Source organism: Phalaenopsis equestris, unplaced genomic scaffold, assembly GCF_001263595.1.
Source record: "Phalaenopsis equestris unplaced genomic scaffold, ASM126359v1 Scaffold000364, whole genome shotgun sequence".
Lineage (NCBI taxonomy): Eukaryota > Viridiplantae > Streptophyta > Magnoliopsida > Asparagales > Orchidaceae > Phalaenopsis > Phalaenopsis equestris.
The window spans coordinates 425,906-447,759 of NW_018164806.1; the positions used below are offsets into that span (position 1 = coordinate 425,906).

Consider the following 21,854-nt stretch of genomic DNA (forward strand, 5'->3'; position numbering starts at 1 on the left):
TAACTCGTTTGTCGATAGCTCGTATCATTTTTGATGTATAAATACTCAATATTAAGTTTTCGTAGGTTTTAAAGTTATAATTTTAAGTTAATTGGTAAGATTTAAGTTAAATCACACTTAAATGCTCCACAAATCAGTCTACTAAAGAACACTTGAGTGAGGGATTTAGGTCAAAATAAAGGAGAAACGAGATTTAAAATACTAAAAAGTTTAAAGTTTATAAATCAATATATTAATAGTTTTAATCAAATTTGTAAAATTATTTATTGATTTTTTTGTATGAAAATCTAGATACTTGTTTGAATTTTTAAGTTGTTTATTATCTCGTTTAAATACTTGTTCACAATTCATAAGCAAATCAAGTACAAAACAAGTTCAAGCATTGAAAAATTTAAACAAGTCAAGCTTGAAGAATATATGAAAGCTAGACACAAGTTCAGGCCAAACATGAACAACTTATAATTATACCAAATTAAGTTCAAACTAAGATATAATCAGCTCGATTACAACCCTACTAGTGAGCTAGGCTCGATGTTGTCAATTTGTTGGACTCTTATTGGCAAAGGGTTGGTAAGGTTGACTCAGTTGGCTAAGTGGTCTTGCTTGGAAGATCAATTTTGGTCGTCGACCCTCGATCCCTTATAAGGAGCTCCAATCTTCAGAGCAAAGTTAGCTAGATTATTGGGTAAAGCTTAAATCACTGTAATTTGATAGGTAGACACCCCCATATAAAGAGTACGAAAGATGGCTTAGATTAACCTCTCTACTTCTTGGTGATGTTCAAGGAGGCCGTGGAATGCTTCCAAGGGAATTGTAGGACCCGAGGGGTAAGCTTTCCCCCTTGGGTTGCTCTGATCATGGGGATTGGCTTGGGTTTCCAAGCACTCCATTTGAGGTTAAACTACTCGGGTTAGAGTCGCTTAGTTGCCTTGGTTTGGTAGACCCTCCTTTGACACGTCTTGTTTTGTCTGCCCCTTCAGATCTCCTCGAGATTTCCACCGGCTCTTTTTTTGTATAAATTATGATTTTTAAAAAGTGAAATATATTTTTCATGCATAGGAAATGTGCCATGTATGTAAAAATTGAAGTTTAGATATTAGATTTATAAATGCAGAAGAATTGAGTGGTGCGTATGTAAATCTTCCATGTGTATAAGCTATAGATGAAGGATTTATCTAGTATAACTTTAATGCAATTTTTTAATTATTATTTTTATCTATTTTCTATAAATTTTTATGATGAAAAGACATTTATAATCATTTTCCCCGGATATTGTTGATATAAGAAAGCTTATGGTTAATTTCTTAGAATAAAGAATATTTATAATATTCATAATAATTTTTAAACAAATATTATTCTAATAAAAATTATACAACATTTTTTTATAAAAATTAATAATCACCCCCATACAATTGCAACTAGCTATATGTCAAATTAGTCACCGAGTTTATAAAATTGTCAAATTAGTCCATAATTTTTTTTAATCTTGGGGTTGAAATTGCAAAAACTTAAATAGAAGAATAACAAACCACCCCTCACAACTCTATACAGCAACTAAACAAAAAACAACAACACAAAACCAATTACAAAAATCAATACCAACAACCTCAAACTTCCAAATACTAAACCAACTCACACAAAACAAACAACAAATAACCTACAATACCAACCTACAATACAAAACAAACACACCTCAAAACCACACAACACTCATAGCTACCAACAACATAGAAAACCAATCATGGATCTTTAACACAGGCGCAACAACACACCTTACACCAAATCTAGAAAACCTACATCTCCCAAATCCATATCAAGGCATAGAACAAGTCACTGTAGGTAATAGTCAGGTCTCCAACATATCCCCATAAAGGATCGAGCATCTGTCTCACTCCCACAAGTAAGCTCAATCTTCCATCTCTCTATCATGTCTCTCATCTCTAAAACAATCTTCTTTCAGTTCAAAAACTTGCTCAAGGTAATAATTGCATTCTATCTTTCGATGCTAAAAAATACCATATGCAGAAAATACAAAAGATTTTACTCATAGGTCCAGTTAGGGAGGTTCTATATACAATACAAATCCATCCCCACCTCCATCTCCTCAACTAACTGGCATCAAGGAATTGGCCACCCCCACCATCGAACATTATCATTCATCTCCAGTAAATTCCCTCAACTACGCATCCCCAGCTCTCAGTTACCATGCTTAGCATGCCACCAGAACAAGAGTCATAGATTAGTCTTTCGTACCAATAATACTACATATAATCGTTTAGAACTTACCTACTTTGATGTATGGGGATCTTTTCCCTTTGTTTCAATCAATGGATATTGATACTATGTCTCATTTATAGATGCATATTCTCACTTTTGTTGGATATTTCCCATGCACAACAAAAATGAAACAAACACTTTTTATTCATCTTCACCAGTATCTCATGACCATTTTCAATACAAAAAAAAAAAAAAAAATTTATTCGCACTGATAATGGAGGTAAATACACCTTTCATCAACTACAACAATATCTCCAAACCAACGACATAAAACATCAGTTCTCATGCCTATCACACCACAACAAAATGGCCCGGCGAATGCAAACACAGGCATATCATTGAAACAACAATAACCTTACTCAATGTGAACCATCTTCCTCAATCCTTCTGGATGGAGGCAATCCTCGCAATTCAACTTATCAACATTCTCCCTTCTAAAACGACTCATAACAAATCCCCTCATGAACTCTACGAAAAAAGAAAAAAACAACAGATTACTATGTTTGCACGTGAGGAACCACAAATGACACACAAACTTCAAACCAAAACCCCTATGCTTTTATTAGCTACAACCCCCAACAAAGATGTTACAAATGCTGTAACTCATCCACAAACAAAAGAATCATCTCTAGACATGTCACTTTCATTGAAACCTCATTTCCATTCCACCAAATCAAAGTCACACCAACCAACCACAAAACAAACTACATCACAAGCACCACCTTCTCTACTAGTTCCAACATCCATCCTACATAACCAACAACAACAACATCTTTACACACACAAAAAACAACAAACAACAACCTTTACCAACCCAACAACACACACCCACACAACAACTAACAACACATCCTACAAACACAATCACAATCTCACTGCATGATAACAAAAACCAAAGCAGGAACTCTTAAACCCAGACAAATACTTGACCTCACCCATACAACAAACCCCATAGAACCCACAATTCCTATCCCAAAGCCCACAAGATTCCTCACTAGCGCCAAGCCATGTCCATTGAGTTTTTCTCTCTTCAACAACAGAGAACCTGGTTCGTGGTACCAGCACCCACAGATCACACTATTCTGGAATGCAAATAGACATATAAAACAAGAACACCCTCAGATGAATCCATTGCTAGATACAAGGCACGCCTAGTAGCTCAAGGGAGCGCCCAAAAATGCCCAAAAACCAATAATAGACTACACAGAGATAGTCAGTCCGGTGGCAAAATCCCTTGCTCTGACAACAACACAAATATGGGAGGTCCAACAATTAAACTTTTCCACTGCATTCCTTCATGACAAGCTCGATGATACAAAGTTCAAGCAACAACCACTGGGTTTTAAATACAACCAACACTCGAAATTCGTCTACAAACTGCACAAGGCAATATATGGGCAAAAATAGGCATCAAGGCAATGGTACTCCACCTTCTACACTTATCTATAGAGCCATCACTTCAGCATTGTTGATCGCTCGCTCCTTATCTACAACAAACAACACATCCAAATATTTCTCCTAATCAATGTTGACGACATCCTTATTACAAGCAACTCATCAGCACACATAGCATCTCTACTCCAAAAATTAGGCAACTAGTTTCACATCAAACAACCAACTCCCATACCCCAATTTTTAGGACTCCATGTTCATCACATCTCCAATGGATACTTCATAAAACAAACCAAATATCTCACAGACATCCTTCAGACCAGAGTAATGGCCGACTCCAAGCCAGTTCTCATCCCTCTACCCTCCTCCACAAGCCGCATGACTGACAACAACCTCCACACAAACCCACAACAATCCCGTCAATTCATCAGGTCCTTCCAATATTTCACATTCACACGCCACCACATCACATACACAACAAACTTCCTCAGCCAACACATGCACCAACCTCTCACACATCACAATCAACTCCTCAAACATTTTCTACGCTAACTCAATGACACTCACAAACATGGAGTACCCGTTTTCTCAAGTGACCCGGCACTCAAAGCCAATGCAGATGCATATTGGGCCACCAATCCAAACGACAGAAGATCTACCATAAGATTCTGCACATTCTAAGTCCGAACATTGTTTTCTGGTCGGCAATGAAACAACAAATCATAGCAAGATCTGCAGAAGCAATATAGAGAGCCCTGCCATTGGTGACAACAGACATCCTGTGACAACGTCTATTAACACATTCCAAGCTTATAGAGTGAAATTTTGTCTATTACAAGAAAAAAAATTGAGACTTTTTCGCCCTATAAATTATATTTTCATTTCACTTCCGTTTAGCCATTTCGTATCTATAACCACACCCATGTAAAAAACTTATTCAAATCAATAAAAGCTGGGCAAACCCATTCTTAAAAAAATGATTTTTTTTATAGTGTGCCTGTTGAAATTTATATACATACCACCCAGAGTTTGATATTTGCATTAATAAAACACTTCGGCATCATAAACTCATGCATGAAAATGTGTCCTTCACTTTTTAAGAAAACTATGATGAATGTATTTTTGATGTGATGATAAAACATTGAGTGGTTACATAAATATGAATGCTTAGATGTCAGATATGAAAATACACGATTTGTGTGGTATGCATGTAAATGCCCAAAATATTATTTGATTCAAGACTTTTACAAGCAAACTGATTGACTAAAAAGAATTCTGTATACCAACATAATTAATTCATCATATTTTTATTAAGATTTAGCAGATAATAAACATAAAAATCAATATAAATTTCATCTCGGAAAATATTAATAAAAACTAGAAAAAAAATTTTAAAAAAATTTCAAATTTAAATCCGACAAATAACAAAACGATCACTTTCCAGTCTATCATTACCAAGCAAACAAATGAACCATTACCATAATCTGAAATCCACAAACCTTAATATACCTTTGACAAATGTCTAAAAAACTTAACTGGCTCAGCAAAATCCAGAAAAGCCAGGTATCTTTCTGCAGAAAAGAAAGCAAAAAACAAAAGCATGCCATAGTACAAGACTAAACTAGAAAATGGCAAATAAAATTCATAATTAGTTCACAATACAAAACAATGTATGAAGCCAAAAAATAATAATAATAATAATAAAGAACAAAACTACCTAAATTACAATAGCAAGCAGAAAATAAAAGCATCAACAATAAGATTTAAGCGCTTAAGAGGAGAAGCCTGAGATGTGCTTCCAGCAGGACCACCTGCAGGAGAAACAGCAGGCAAGTTCGAAGTTCCAGGAAACGGAGTCTTTGGCGTAGGCATGGCACCGCCAGGTTGTGATGGAAACGGAGATGGCGATGGACCCAAAAATGAATCAGGGCTAACAAAAGTAGGCGGAGGAACCAGTTGAGGAAGTTGGGGCGGCCCTGAATCAGCCAACAAGTGACACGCAGTATAAGAAGACTTGGATGAGTTCATGTGAAGTTATAGAATGTGAAAAGTGAGAAGCATGGCAAGAGATTAACCTGGACAACGGGGTTGAAGGGAAGTAGATAACCTGCAAAGTATCTAATTGATTAAAACTTGCTTTCCTTGACGTGTTGAACTAATTGATTAAAACATGCTTTCCTTGACGTGTTGAAAGCAGAAATATACATACATAAATACACATATACATACATGTATATATATATGCATGCATGTATGCATGATGTATAAGAATCTAATTGATTAAAACTTGCTTTCCTTGACGTGTTGAACGCAGAAATATACATACATAAATACACATATGCATACATGTACATATATATGCATGCATGTATGCATGATGTATAAGAAGCTTACGTTGTGAGGATTGTTCCATTTACAAAGCCACCATAAGAGCAGGAAGTGACGTTGCATCCTGCAGTAGTGGGCTGAGCAGTAACATTTCCCAGCATTAAGTTGCTTCCTCGACATTGCATGCTTGAACATGATACTGCCAGTGAAGCTGGGGTGCAGTATAAACTACAAGAGAGATAAGAGTCATAGAAGTTCGTTTTGATAAAACCAACGAGAAAATTGTCAAAATAATTTGTAGGGGGTTGTCTTACCCAGAGTCTCTAAAATGTCATATTAGTCCCCAAACTCTTTTAATATGGGTCCCTGCCCCAATTTAAAGAATTTGTGGAGTAATTTAATACTTTTATAAACTTTGGGAGTGAAATGACCCCATGTAAGAAATCAGGGGACTATTTTGGCATTTCACTCTAAAATCAGTAATAATGCAATGCATGTAAAAGGTCAGAAAATAGTTTACTTGTGATTTCCTGTTCCACAGCTGCACTGGACACAATGACTGGCAGTTATAGCGTAGGTGCCATTTGCTACTGTCAAGAAATGATCAGATGCATATGTCGGGAAATTTGACGAACAGGCTGGCAGAAGAGACAAGAATCATGGTAATCAGAGCGAAGTTGTTAAACAATGGCCTCAAAACATGAAGGCTGAAGTATAAAATTAAAGAACTTATAAATCCAAAGTAGTAGGATATAAAATTAATGAATGTCTAAATGTATAATTCAATTAAGTTCCACATGACTCAGGAATTGCTACTTAAATTCAAGTGAAGCAGATAAAAAAGTGGGCAAGGCAAATAGATCTAAACGATACAAGTTTCAGTGGTTGATGGAAGAAGAATATCCTTGGCTCTCATCAGTTGATTCTACTTATTAATGCGTCAACTTTATCCTCAAGGAGTCTCTCTTCGCGCTTCTTCTTAGAGCCAATAGGTTTTGGTATTTATAAAAATCGTTTTTGGAAAATTTAATATGAGACGTAAACTAACATACAATCACACAGAATTCATGCAAGTCACAAGCTCATGCTTTTTAACTAAACTTAACTGAAATTTGAAATCAGCGGAAATCAATCACAATTAAAGGTCAACCACTAGTTAGACATCCAAGTTTAACTGAAATTTGAAATCAGCGGAAATCAATCACAATAAAATTTAAAGGTCAACCACTAGTTAGACATCCAAGTTTAAAAAAATTAAAAAACCATGCAAAAACATTGAAACTTCTGCACTCCTTGAAACAAAAAACTATGTAACATTTAGTTAAACATAATCACTCTTAAATCAGTAATAAATACAGAAGAAAAAAAATAAGGGAATGAATTCACCAAATCAAAACAAGCTAGCTATTTGCTTATACAAGTATAAAACCTTTCCCATAATTTAAGTTTCTCATTTGATCAATGAATTAAACCCTGAAAGTAGGTGGAATAGAACCTATAACTAAAATTTTTATTCAAATAGTTGGGTTGGATTTTGTACCTGTTTCAAGTCGATAACTAAATGATACAAATCATTATTCTTCGTCTGAACTCCGAACCAACAGTTTTGCAATATCAACAATACCATTTAGAGATGAAAAATAGGCACTAATGCACATATCAATAATATAAGTGAAAAGTTAGAGCTCAAGTGCCACAAACTCAATAATAGAAAAATAATGTGGATATAATTCTGTAAGATGACTCAATTTCTCCTAATAAAAAACAGTGAATGAATCATTTAGGTTTAAACATGTCATACAAAGAAGTAGCTCAGTACTTTTTTTTTTATTTGAAAAACGATTCTTCACTTTTGAATTTGCATGTCAATCACATTATAAAACAACTAAACACAATAATAATGTAAATTTGTCTTTTTTTTCACCTCTATGTGTTGACCAACGATTAGCCTTAAAAATACAGTTCATATCTGAAATATCAATTTCAAAAACATGAAAAAAAGCAAGACACTTCATCTAATAAAGAATCTCATACATTCCCGCTCGTCATCTATAATTGTTATTTGGATTCTTGTACCAATTTCATTGCATTCTCAATATTCTGATATATTTTTTGTAAGGATTGTGATAATTTATTTGTAATACCTAAAATATTAATCACCAAATGTATTGTAAAGATAAATTCAAAAGATTCCATTGCACTGATTAAATCATCAAGTTCAACTGACTGTCGATCATGTACATCATCTTCCTTTACAATCTCAAGCACTTCAATTATAAATGCATACACTTCTGACGGATTTCATGAGCTCGTTACAAAGTAGTTTCTTGATTTAAACTATGATCATCTTCTCATGTTGAAAGGTTTTAAGAGTATCACTCCTCTTACAAGAAGCTCCAAGTGTATTCAAAATTTTTGAAATAAACTTAAAAAGATATCCGACTTGCCAATGATTTTTTTCTATTGTTACTAAACAAAATTGAAGTTGATAAGCAAAATAATAAACATAGTATGCTTGAGGATTATCAGGATAAATAAGTGCTTTTGCCACTAAGCATAATTCCGCCTTCTTTTAATATATCAATCCTATTTTATATGATTGACCCAAATAGAACTGATTGTTTCAATAGAAAGAAAAACTACACAGTTAGAGCACCATACCAATCTATTCTCATTGCAATTCTCACACCATCGCATCCGTCCCTCTTCCTCTACAAACATACCACCCAATTCCTATGTATTTACATATCTAAATTTTTCTTTTTACAACTATACCACCCAGAGCTTTCATATCACATTAGAAGTACCACCATTTTAACTTTTAAAAAGTGAAAGACACCTTTACATTCATAGAGAAGGTAGTATGTATGTAAAAATTGAATTTTAGGTTCAGATATGTAAATACATAAAAATTGAGTGGTGTGCATATAAATCTTCCAATTATTTTCCACGTTAAAAAAAAAAAAAAAACTGAACCATCCTGACTGCTGTTGGAGAAAAATATTGAAATAACAAGACAAAAATCCTTACAAAGAATCATATCATGAAGAAAATCAAGCAGCAATCAGCTGTACAGTAAAAAAAATGCTCATTTAGAATCTATAAGCAAGAAACAGCCTGATAGTTGCAGATTGCAGCAAAATCACAAGAAAATAAAACTCATTGAAATCCAAGCTAAGTAATAAAGAAACCGCCCTTACCTGGCAATGGAATTGCAAGTATATCGCCAGCCCTGACCACCGGGCTCCCCATCGCATTCACGTTCATAATATCGGTAACCGTGGTGGAGTACCTTGCAGCAATGCCGGGGACGGTATCCCCAACCAACACGACGTAAGACAGGTAGATAGCAGGAAGGAAGTTATCGGTGGAGTTGAAGCAAGTGCAAGGAAGAGGGATAACAAGTATCTGACCAACATCGAGCATAGAGGGGTCGGTGATGGAGTTAGCATCACGGATCTGGTCGGTGGAGACAAGACCGGCGTAAACGGAGTCCGCTATAGAAGAAAGAGTGACGGAGGGGCGTGTTTTGTAGCGAGTGGAAACGGACTTACGGATGCCATCGGAGCAGGAGCAGATGGTGGGGATTTTGACGAAGAGGCCGGCGGGAAGAATGTGATTCTCAACATCGGGAATAGAAATGTCAATGGCATTGGCGTTGAGAAGGCCAATTGGGTCGACCTGGAAGAGAGCAGCAACTTCAGAGACCTTGAGCTCGGTGTAGAGTGTGTAGCCCGCGAGGGCGTTGCAGGAGTCGGAAACGGAACAGGGTTCAATGGTGGATTTGCAGAGAACAATCAGAGGGAGGGAAAGAAGATGGAAGAGAAGTGCGGGGATAAGTAGCGCCATTAATGGAGGTAAGGAATGCTGTGGTTTAGGGTTTTGGAAGAGAAACGGGGAAGCAAAGCCGCAAAGGGAGCTGCTTTGCTTGCTGACTCTCACTTTCTCTCACTTTACTCTCCCTCTTCTTTGTGCGCAGATTCTCTACACCATGTGCAGGGCCAAAGGAGGCGGAGCAAAGCTGGCAAGGCACCAACGGTCGGAAAGCGAAGGGGTGAGAGCAAGAGTGAAGCAGCGAACTGAGACAAGAGAAGCGTTATGGCATCTGAAAAGAACAAAATACTTGGTACTAGCCGACGTCGCTTGACCTGGGGGGTTTGGCATTTACATAAATACCCTAGAATTTCTACGTATTTACATATCTAGTATCTAAATTTTACATTTTAAATTTATACCATCAAGATATTTCATTTCCCATAAAAAAACACACCATTGTTTACTTTTAAAAATTAAAATACAGATTTTGAGGCATAGATAAAACAATATATATGTAAAAATGAAAGTTTAGATGTTTCATATGTAAATAAATAAGATTTGAGTGGAATGTATGAAAATTTTCAAAAAAATATCTTGTGATGAAATTTAACAAATGATGATGCTAAAATTGATTTATTAGAATGGTATAATTTAAATTTATAAAATTCTATTTGGAAGGATTTAAATTTAACTTTGCTGAAATCAAATCTAAGGAAGAATAACAAACATTTTCATATGTACATCAACACGATAAGAGACATGAAAGTAAGATTAGGAATGCGCCACATAAGGAAGACCAAAAGTCTCATCACCGTGAAAGCAAAGAACTTGATTGACCAAGTACATACCCCTTAAATTGGGATTAGAAGTCGATTGGACGCAGACAGTCTGAACTAGAGATTAAAAGACACCATGCCCAGAAAAGGCATCAACCCAACTCTCGCCCTAGCATCACCAACCATCTCATAAGGAACCTTAATGATTTTTCATCAGAAGACCGAGGGTTCTACCATCATCTACACCATGAACACCCTAAAGTACTTTTTTGTTAAAGGATTCACCTTCTACCCGACAGCCTAGTCTCATCATGGCCACGAAAGCTCCTTATCTTGGAATCGATAGTCAACAAGACCAGATCAGCCAATTGATAGCACCAAGCCAACTGATAGAACCAAGCCGACCGAACCCAATGAAGATGACCGAAGTCCAATAAGACCCAATCAACAACTCCAACTCAGCGTATCCGGGCGAACAAACCCCGTTGAATCGCCGATTCCAACTGACCTAATGCTAGGGTAGTTGATTTGTATGCTCATTTATGTAAATACCACTAAAGCAAGAGTAAGCATGTAATTATGTATATTGTACCCTCTATCCTATAAACAGGGGGCTCATTTCTTCAGTAAAAACTAATCAATTGAATCTATCCAAACACAATTCCTTCATTCTATTATTCATTACCGTGTACTCTCTCTCTCACACACACTTTCACTATCTGTCATACTCTACATTCTATTCCTTGAGTGTGATTCACAAAGACATATCTAGATTCAAAATCATCAAAGGTGATGTGAGTGTGGATCATGTCATCAATAAGAAGAAATAATACAAGGAGAAGAAACAAAGATTAAGTTTAGTTGGACCAGATCCCAATAGCCGTAGTCTGAACGACCTACATTATGAACGATCGAAAGTCTAGATGGCTAGAAGTCTAAACAACCAGAATTATAGACGACCAAAGGTCTTGACGACCAGAATTTTAGACGAATAGAATTTTGGAGGACCGTAAGTTCATACGACCATAAGTCTTGTCGACCAAAATATGTCAGCATTAAACTTATGGAGATGTAACAGTCCAAAAGAGAAGAACAAAATGAAAAGAGGGTCCACTGACAGAAGATCATGGAGTCTACTTGTCCAACTGAGTTAACCTGTCTGAGCCAAGCCAGCAAGGCCAAGGTCGACCGAACCACGAGATGGGCCAAATGAGACCAGAGGATACAACAAGGAGCCATTCAGCCAGAAACAAAACAAAAAGATATCTGTGCCAACCACTGCATGGTAACTAATCTGAGGAGAGTTGGTTCCTTAACATCTTTATCCTTCCCATGGACACTCAGATGCTCCTCATTAGGGGTCAAGTATTGACATTATGGCCATATCAACTGGTCGCCCATATCGACCAAGTTTGGTCGATCGAGCTGATTCTGCAAACTCGAAGCCGATAAAGGACATCCAACCATGTTAGAAAATAGCCAGATAACCAACTTATGTATGTAAAATATTAGAAATAACATAGTATGAACCCCTTTAAAACAGTGAGAGAAATGTAATATCATCATTTTGTGCTCCCTCCTATAAATATGAAAATCATTTATTAATGACATAATTCACTATGTTATTTTACAATTCTCTCTCACTCTCTCACTATATATATATATATATAGTTTTACTTAACATTCCATTTTTTGTTTGTGATTCACAGACAAATAAGAATTCAACACATACACACACTTCAAAATACTGAAATTTGAATAAAATTTCATCTTGTTATGATTCATGATGATTTAGTATTTTAATGATGAGAATAAATGTATCTATCACAAAAGAAAGGCTTGAAATATTTGCATTTACGATTTCATAATAATTTAACATATCATTGAGGTGGGCATGAAATGATTATTTGGATTCCTAATGAGGGGGCATACATGTCGCAATTTTATCAAATCTCTTTGGGTATAATATGTAACAATAATCGCTTTTAGACTTCTTTTGCATGTAAACTAAGATGATTAATGCCTAGAATACTAGACTAATTGGCAGGAATACTTCTCATATTTATTTCTTACATGCAAAATTTATTTCTTCATTGAGGATGATTTGCGATACATGACTTATCACTTCAAATCAATCTAAGAACTAATTTTTCTAGACCATGTTATTAGTTATATATTTATAAATAACCCAAAAGTTTGACCAACCTTCTCCATCCCAAGAGATTATAGGGACAATTTTAACTTCCACAACTATACCAAATCAATGAACCTCATGCGACTATTTTGAGCACCATGACCCAACCACATTATCCCCATGACGATTTTACAGTGTCAAGTCCCAAGAACAGGATTTAACCATAAATTTAACTTAAATCAAACCAAATAAAAAAAAATGAAAATTAAATCCAATGCTCCGTTGAGTCGAATTTTCTCGCACTTCATCCTTTTTTCTCCTGTTTCATCTATTTTACGACGTAAATCTTGATTTAGGAAACCTATCATGAGACGGATTTATTTTATCGTCACTCGCTAGCTCTTTTGTGTGCGATTGGGTTTGATACATTCTATTTAATGTAAATCTAAATTGCGGCCACACGCCGCCCAAGTTTCCCAAGCTAAGCTAGCTTCATGAATAATTAATATGAGCATTTCCCTCATAAAGAAACAAAGGCTTAAACAAGAAGTTTGAACATTAGGAAACAAATGTACCTTTTGATACATAAACAGTGAAATTATTGGGATCCACAAATATCACCATTGATACCATGGGTTATGTAGTTGGGCAACTGATGGGAACAATTTATGGCAATTCTAAACAATCGTTCGTTCTTATAAGAGATGGAAAATCAATATGAAGTCATTCAAATATGACAACCGAAAGCAGTGCAAAAACTTCGATTGTAAGGGGTGTATTTGAATTAAATAGACTCATGGATTAGTAAAGACTCAAACTTGGTGAATGAATCATGACTCAACTCTGACTCAATTCTTCATCTAGCCAGTTTATTTGTTTATAAATTATTACTATCTGTATTTATCCGCAACATAATAATTGGAAGAAACAATTTTCAACCGTCATCATCGTCATCATTTTCATCATTTAATACATTAACTAGAATAAAAACAAATACTCCCTTTTATGATAAATAAGAATACATTAACTACTCGAATAAAAACAAATACTCCCTTTTATGATAAATAAGCTTACTCAAAGTTTAGACGCGAACTCGAGCTAAATCTTGATTATTTAGTCGAGCTCAAGACACTTGTGGCTCAAGCTTGATTCAACTTCATACCCCATTCATTCAAACATTAAGAGAAATGTAACCCAACATGATAGGAGTTCTTCATGACTTCGTAGAAAATCATGATAACATAATTTTGATTTGGCAAGTGTAGAATTGGAATGTTATTAAAGACACTGCCAGTTATCAGTTGAATCTCAAATTTAAAAAATAAAAAACTCAATAGTTGTGAACTTGTTCAAACCATTCCTGCACTTTTCTCACCATAGAGAACCAATTTTACAATATTTAACTGCAGCCGTTATTAAAGAAACTGCCAGTTACCAGTTGAATCTCAAATTCAAAAAAAAAAAAAAACTCAATAGTTGTGAACCTGTTCAAACCATTCCTGCACTTCTCTCACAATAGAGAACCAATTTTACAATATTTAACTGCAGCCGCTTCTTATTACAACAATCATAAATTTTTTTTAATAGCAATTGCATTGCATGAGTCTATATATGAAAGCAAAACGTTACAGTTACAGCTAAAGGAAGAACCTGCTCAGCAGTAGCAGCAGAAACCTGTCAACTGTAGAACACAATTAAACAACCAGACACTGGTTGCAAGTTTTAGAATCATCTCATAAATATATGCAGAAAGGTCCTCAACATCCCACTAACTTTAAATCCAGTATAGGAAAACAAATATAATTGACAGTATAGTTTAATCTTAATATAAATGTATAGATGATGAGGTCCCTGTCAATTTTTTCTACGTTTATGAGACCCTAAAAAACATGCCTTAACCTTTATTCTTCAAATTAATCAAATGCTCCTGAGCCCCTGCTTCGACGGCGCCGCCTCCTCCGCCGCCTATCTGATCTCAACAAACCCAAATCTCTCCCTCGGCTAAAAACCGTAGTTGCACTGCTATCATCTCCTCCAGAGGAATAAGCAGCCGAGGCAGCAGAAATGTTCGCGCTGCCTAGTAAATCGTGATCATAAGCCCCCTCATCTGCAAGTTCCGCATTAACATCTTGATCCCTCTGAAACCTCATTAGACGCGCGCCTTCCTGCAAGAAAAAATAAAGGATGCTTCTGCTGATACCGCCGCTTCCTCCTCCGAATTCGACATCTCCAGCCTCATCATCGCTGTCAACATCGCTATTGGTCATCTCTATGATGTAGTCTCCAAACACCACGGATCGAGGCATCGATGATGTTATCGTGCTGATGACGTCCTGCCGCTCCCTCTCGTGTTCGAGCACTCTCCATTTCTCCTCCAATGCAGGGTCAACCTCACGAGGCTTGGCGCAAGGGTGTTTGGACCTCACGTGCTTTTTGAGTTCCTTGTATGTTCCGACATGAGAGCAACCATCATGCATGCAATTCCTCATCATGTTGTTTAGATATTTCCTCGCTGGTTCCACTACAGTCCATCCCTTCACTTGCCCTCGACAGAGAGGGCAGGCGAGCTCCAATGACTCAGACTTACTGCTTGAGGACCAGCCGGGGACGATTAGCCCAGGGTTGTCTGCGACGTCGACAATTGAATCTAGTTGATTAGACCTTACCTTCGTGTAAGCCTTCTTGAACTGATCGAGGCAGTTCGAGTGGTGGTAATTGGTACCACACATATAAGGACGACAACCTTTCTCGTGGGACGAGCAAAGCAGGAGAACAGCATTGTGTGGGAAGTCCATGCACACTGAGCATGTAGCATCTTCCCAGTCCTTCCTTTCCAATGCCAATTTTCTTTTCAAGTTGCCTGGTTCTGAGGCTACCCAGCTGTAAGACTTTGGGAAAGAATAAGGAGTCGACCTGAACTGGCGAGAAGAAACCCTGCGCCGGCTCCTGGCAGTTTTTGCCATGTTGCAAGTAATTTCTGTAAAATTTAAACCAGAATTGTTCACTACCAACCAAAATGGAAATTTCTTTAGGCATGCAAGACTGTTAAAAAAAAAACAAAAGGAGAAATGAGAAGGGTAGAAAAGTTTTGACTGCTCAATTCAATTGAGTAGAGCCCATATGATCATGAAAAAAGCTTCTTATATAAAAAGAATTTTAAAGACAACATTATAAATATCTGTATAATCGTATTTACTTGTATAGCACCCAAACAACAAAAAAATGATCAGAAATTTGAAATTATAATATTAGGGCCTTTGTATTGCTCAAGTTCAACTCTATAGTGAAGTGACCCATATATGGCCAATAGTCAGTTACAGTCTGGTAAATTAACAAAATATAGAAGATTAAGCTGTTCCCATAATTTAAGAAATTGAATGGAATAATAAGAATATCCATAACTTCTAGATGCATGACAATGAAATCCATGAATAAAAACATGAAATGTTGTCACATGCATAATTGACACAACAGTAGTTCCCAAGAAAACAATATTATATGCTAAAAGTACTTCGAAAGAACTCGAAGAAATAAATAGGTCAGAACGAATTTATTTCATGCTCTAAAGCCTTGAAAAGAAAATAATTTCAACAGGTTCCAAACAAAAAACAAGATCCTCGAAGTAAAAAACATATGATAAAAAAGAAGAGTAAATTTTTAAAATAACATGATATGTATCTTGTAGACTCAAGCAACCTCTAAACTCTCAAATTAAAGGAGAAAAATATTTATCAGAGCTGCCAGTAGAAGCTTTTGTTGCTTTAGGAAAAGCTAGAGGATACATATGGAGAATGCATCACCTCCATGTCATATATAAAGAACAAAAGTTTGTATGCTCCAATTAAAGTTAATTAATCTCAAGTTCATTGTTCAAAAAGGTGTATGGCTTGAGGCCGATGAGGCGAGCAATTCAAATTAGCCTTTACTTAAATTCTTAATTATATTAAAGGGTTTAAGTTCTTAAGTTTAGATTTTTCTTTTAATATTATTTTAAACAGTAATATATTTTTTTTTGAGTAATTTGTTCCTTTTTGTTTTAGCTAGTTTGTTTTGATTTTCTTTAAACAAATTTGTATTGTCTATATAACAAATTTTATTTTTAACAATTTTTATTATCTTTTTAACTGATTTTACTTTTCCTTTTATTTTAATTATTTTGCTATTGTTTTCTTTTAGGGTTCAAGTTTTCAATTTTCTTTTTAAATATTGTTGGTGGTTTCAGTGTATTTATTATCTTTAATTTTATAAGTAATTTGTGTTTAATTCGTGGCTTATATCACAATCTACCTTACGGCTTACACTTTGTCTCAGTAAAGCAAAGGGCCTTAATCTTTGATATTGCCTTCTTAAGCCCACCTTCAGAAAATTAACTAAAAGAATAATTCCGGCATTACCTTACCAACGTAAGTCTCAATCAACCCTATGTAATTAATCAAAAGCCAAAAAATACTATAATTAAGCATTCAATTGCTAAATATAGGCTAAAATTGGCTTTGCAAAGGTATAAATTAACCCACTAAGATCTAAAGATTTAGATTGGTTAAATTGTCATTATTATGCTTAAAACTACTTAATTTAATCATAATTTTTAGCTGGCTAAATAGGCCCAATTAATTAAATCTAGACCCCAACTATATCAATTAATGGCATTCAGTCTGATTAAGCTTAACCTTTCAGAAATTTCATGAGTTCAATTAATACCCCAAATGATACATCAAATTAGTTATGGGCTTCATTGGTCCATGAATGTGTTCAAGACTTGAACAACTTTAAAGTATAAAAAATATAAGCAAAATTAGGTTTAATACCCACATATTGGACCCATGACCGAAATCCTAATGAATTTTTTCTCTCACATCTGTCTTTCTAATCCCAGCAATGCCCTCATCTATGGTCCCATTCGCCCTCTATTGAAACCTGCATGTCTCCTACAGAACAGTGCCAACTTCTGATCACATAAGGTCTCGTCTGAAACTTAAATAGAACAAACTTTATTTATGCGAGACAAAAGTCCTAATATATAATTTCAATATTTTCTCTCAAAAATGTAATTATCAACAATTGCATGGGTCAAAAAATTAAAGAATCATTGATCTTTTGACTCGACAAGAGGTTTTGCAACTTTTTGTTGATCTTTAAACTGAGTTGATCACTGAAAACTATACTTCAACAAAAACCTACCACTAACCTTTGTCATTAGGTATTGGTGGTTATATTTGTTGTGCGGCTTCAACATTCCAACATATCCACAATCCTTAACTAGAGGTAGACAGAGCGCTGTTGTCATTTTTGAAATGATAGTGACAAGGAAGCATGTTGAGGGAACATTTCTGCCCAGGATTTTCATCAAACAAACCTTGAAATAAAATAATCATAAACAAAATGAGCCAAAAAATCAATCATTATATTTGAAAAGAGTGAGTTTGGCTGATTTCAATATAGACCCAAAACTACCATAGAGCAAACTTAATGATGTTGCCACACAATGCATAAACATGCAAAATGTATAAAGACAACACAAAAACACCAGTTCTATTCTAGTATATTTATAAACGTGATTTAAGAAACACAAAACATAATATACATTCATGAAGAATTCTTAAAAAAGATACAGCAACAAAAATTTAAAATCATGATAAACATCAAACGCAAGATAAAAGCCTAAAAGATATAAAATGGGCCTTCCTATTGATGTAATCCCCATGCAAATTAATTTCGGTTGATACAACAATAACAAATGCATAAAATCAAATATGTAAACTTCAGATGACAATAAGCTGCTACCAAACCTAAAATTAGGACAGATACTTGCTAAGAAGTCTAATAATCAAAATTAAATCCACCAATTAAAACCTCTAAAACCAAAAATCACGTCTTAGATATGCTTCTTTGAGTCAAACTAAAATGCGTGCATGATTGATGTTTAATGACACGCCTCTAAGTCCTTTTTGGTTATCGAGTACCTCTAAACCACAAGCATTCATGCATTGTGCCTTTGAAATAGTCAATAAAACCAGCACTTATGTAATTAAATGAACAAAAATGAATATCAAAAGGACAACTTTTGAGTAATATATTCATTGCAACCCTAATCTGCCTGGATGTTCATACAACCCTTTGATGTTGGAAGATTATGTCCATTGATAGACCGGAGGTTATGTCCATTTCCCAGTACCAATGAGGCTACATCAAAATCATCTCCATATGATTTACTATTAGCTATCAAATTCACTAGTGGTATGTAATTCAAAATCACTGTCCAGAATTTAATTGTGTGGATATAAATAAAGAAAAACCTAGATGCCAAAATACCCAAAGTTAAATATCTGCACATAATGTTTGGAATTTCCTTCTGTATAAACATGTGAAGTCCAATTGCCTCGCCCAACAATTGAGTCAAAAGTAGCTTATTTGCATCTGTGGTTTGGCACTCTCACTCTCATCTGTGACAGGCCCCATCTCTTCGAACATAGAAGCGAGAAGTCACAACTGAATAATATTGTCGTAACTACAACAGGAGCAATATGGCAAGGATTTGGTCATACAAGCCTCCCTCCCATATCATTCGATTGTCACTTATAGCATTGTAAAGCCTAATCTAATTTGTTGGGTTCTTGAGCTATTTGTGATGCTGATGCCACCTCATGACGTCAATATCACATTTGCTCTCTACTCCCAACTCATAAATCGGGCCTTGCCACACCATTCTTTTATGCTCTCTCTCCGACGGTATTTTTTTGCTGCTCTTGTATCCTTGGTTGTACTTATTCTCTTCTTTTAACCTATGTTAAGGGATCTTTTGAATTTCCTGTTTATCAGTCTCATTGGATCCCACATCTTGCAATAATCTCTCTGAGTGTCCTGGATGACCCCCAAGTGAGACCTTCGTTTCCTTCGAATGTTGTGAATGTTTCCCCCACTCCAATAAAAACTGTCTATTTTTCTTTCATCAAAATTCAACATCTCATGTATGCACATGTAGATGTAGAAGTAAATGTCGATGTAGATGTATATCTACATCTATGTATGCATGTATGTAAGATGCGTACATGCATACGAGTATATATATATATATATTATGTGTATAATGGATATGTATGTGTAGGTGTATATATATAACATATATGTACGTGCATGTACAAATTGTAAATATAAGTAAAAATGAGAATGATTTAAGTTAATTTATTTAAATTGGGTTAATAAATAAATAAATATTAATAAAATAAATATATAATTAATAATTAATACTAAAATATTATTGATATAATAGTATTACTGTTAAATTTATAATTAAACAAATTCTTGTTAATCAGACTTTATTTTATATATATATATATATATATATATAAACTAACATTAAACTTAATGTCAATATTTAGCAAGTTACTTGTTGAACAAAAAATGAATTTGTTCATGAACATAAATAAATAAGTTGAATTATGTTCATATTTAGTTCATTTAACCTTCATGCTTTTAAAATAAGTACAAACATTTTATCTGCAATTTAAACGAATCAAGTTTTAATCGAGTTAAATAAAGTGCATTGGTTCATTTACAACCCTATTCTTGACTTCTATTTTTAGAAGTCCATGCAATTAAATGCAACAACAATTCATTTTACTAGGTTTTCTGCTGCTAGAATCATGATGTAATTGGGCATTATAACTCTTCTTTATAATATGTAAATTGGGACTTCGTGTCTAAATATTGATAGAAGATAAATATTGAAAATATTCCAACAAATTGTTCCTCTTCTTTTTTTAGCATAAAATTTTTTGATGTGTCAAGACTGTCCTGACAAAAAAAATCTTAAATTTTTGGTGCAAAATATTTTATTTAACTCTCATGATGATCCCCCTATCCCTCTGATGAAACAGCCCTAGTTCAGTCTTATTCCTAAGATTTTCCACTACAATCAGATTCACAAATGGAGATAATGGTCGAGGCTTTTATCTCCGCTAGCCCCTTGGTGCCTGTCGATTCATTAACTATTGAAACTATCACTCAAAATATTCTTTAAGTATTAGAAAAATATTAAACTTATCCTATTTGTAAACAAAATGGAGATATTACAAATGTTTATGATTCTGATTGGAGCATTCAGAGTATCTAATCTTTGGTAGAAATAGAGTTTTATATTCTTTATACCAAAAAAAATCATGGATCATAAAAATATCTATTGCCACTTACATTTTTTCACTAAACTTCAAGATAGTGACAAGAGATTCTGATTGGAGCATTCAAAGTATCTAATCTTTGGTAGAAATAGAGTTTTATATTCTTTATACCAAAAAAAAATCATGGATCATAAAAATATCTATTGCCACTTACATTTTTTTCACTAAACTTCAAGATAGTGACAAGAGAAGGGTTGGACCGCAGTTACTGTAGTTGCTACAGTAACACATTCAAAAAACTATAGCAGGTACAATACTGCGATCCAGGGAAACTCCCGCGTCAATCTACTGAGGTTGAGGGAGCTTCAACTTCATCAGTCAAAGCATTTAGGGTAGGAAAATATTGGTGAGGGTGGCTTGCGTAGGGGCGAATACTGGGGACCCTGAGATAGGACTAGGGTTGGGCTAACCCCGATACCAAATGATACCGGAGGAAACCCACATAGCAACAAAAAACAAATATTATTATTGAAATTTAAAGGATTACAAAAGATGCTTGAAAACATGAAATAACGATAACAAAACAACACAAATATAAAGACACAACACATACTTCAATAAAGGTTACGGTAGTAGGTAAATCTTATGGAGGAGTTGAAACAGCTGCTAGGCTGCTGCAGCATTGGGAAGAGTTGGAAATGGCTACAATAGAAAGGGGGAAGACCAAAGAGGGTTGCGGTCAGATCTGGATGGGTTGGGAGGGCTTATGGCAGTTTATGGAAGGAATGGAGGGAGTTCGACAGTGAGGGTAGCAAGCTGGCAAGTGGTAGGATGGGTGGCTAGCAGCAGGAAGAGGGTCGGAGGGTTGAAGAAAGATAAAATGTCTAGTCGGGGTCGAGCTGCAACCTGGGCACCACCCAAACCCTTGGAGACGGTGACCACCTCGGACAAGTTACAGCCGAAGCACCTTCTCGTCGTTGGGTACAGCCCCCGGAGGGGAAGAATGCCTCAAGA

At 35.2% G+C, this 21,854-nt stretch overlaps 2 protein-coding genes across 5 annotated transcripts in view; both read right to left on the reverse strand.

The window, feature by feature from the left end:
• Nucleotides 1-5,316: 5,316 nt before the first annotated feature.
• Nucleotides 5,317-10,092, reverse strand: LOC110026334 (lysM domain-containing GPI-anchored protein 1-like). The gene is made up of 5 exons (XM_020727227.1): nt 9,198-10,092; nt 6,518-6,635; nt 6,064-6,225; nt 5,745-5,776; nt 5,317-5,645 (listed from the first exon to the last, which is right to left on the reverse strand). Exons 1-5 carry the CDS (start codon nt 9,844-9,846, stop codon nt 5,392-5,394), a joined length of 1,215 nt encoding a protein of 404 aa, XP_020582886.1. The 5' UTR covers nt 9,847-10,092; the 3' UTR covers nt 5,317-5,391.
• A 4,124-nt stretch (nt 10,093-14,216) lies between these two features.
• Nucleotides 14,217-21,854, reverse strand: part of LOC110026312 — a 41,880-nt gene continuing 34,242 nt past the window's right edge. For 2 of the 4 annotated variants that reach the window (XM_020727203.1, XM_020727205.1), the window contains exon 2: nt 14,218-15,700. In XM_020727203.1, coding sequence (XP_020582862.1) covers nt 14,637-15,686 — 1,050 coding nt within the window. In that variant the 5' untranslated portion in view covers nt 15,687-15,700 and the 3' untranslated portion in view covers nt 14,218-14,636. Of the gene's footprint in view, nt 15,701-17,911; nt 18,080-21,854 lie in introns of all 4 variants that reach the window. The other 2 variants (XM_020727204.1, XM_020727206.1) reach the window with 2 other exon arrangements.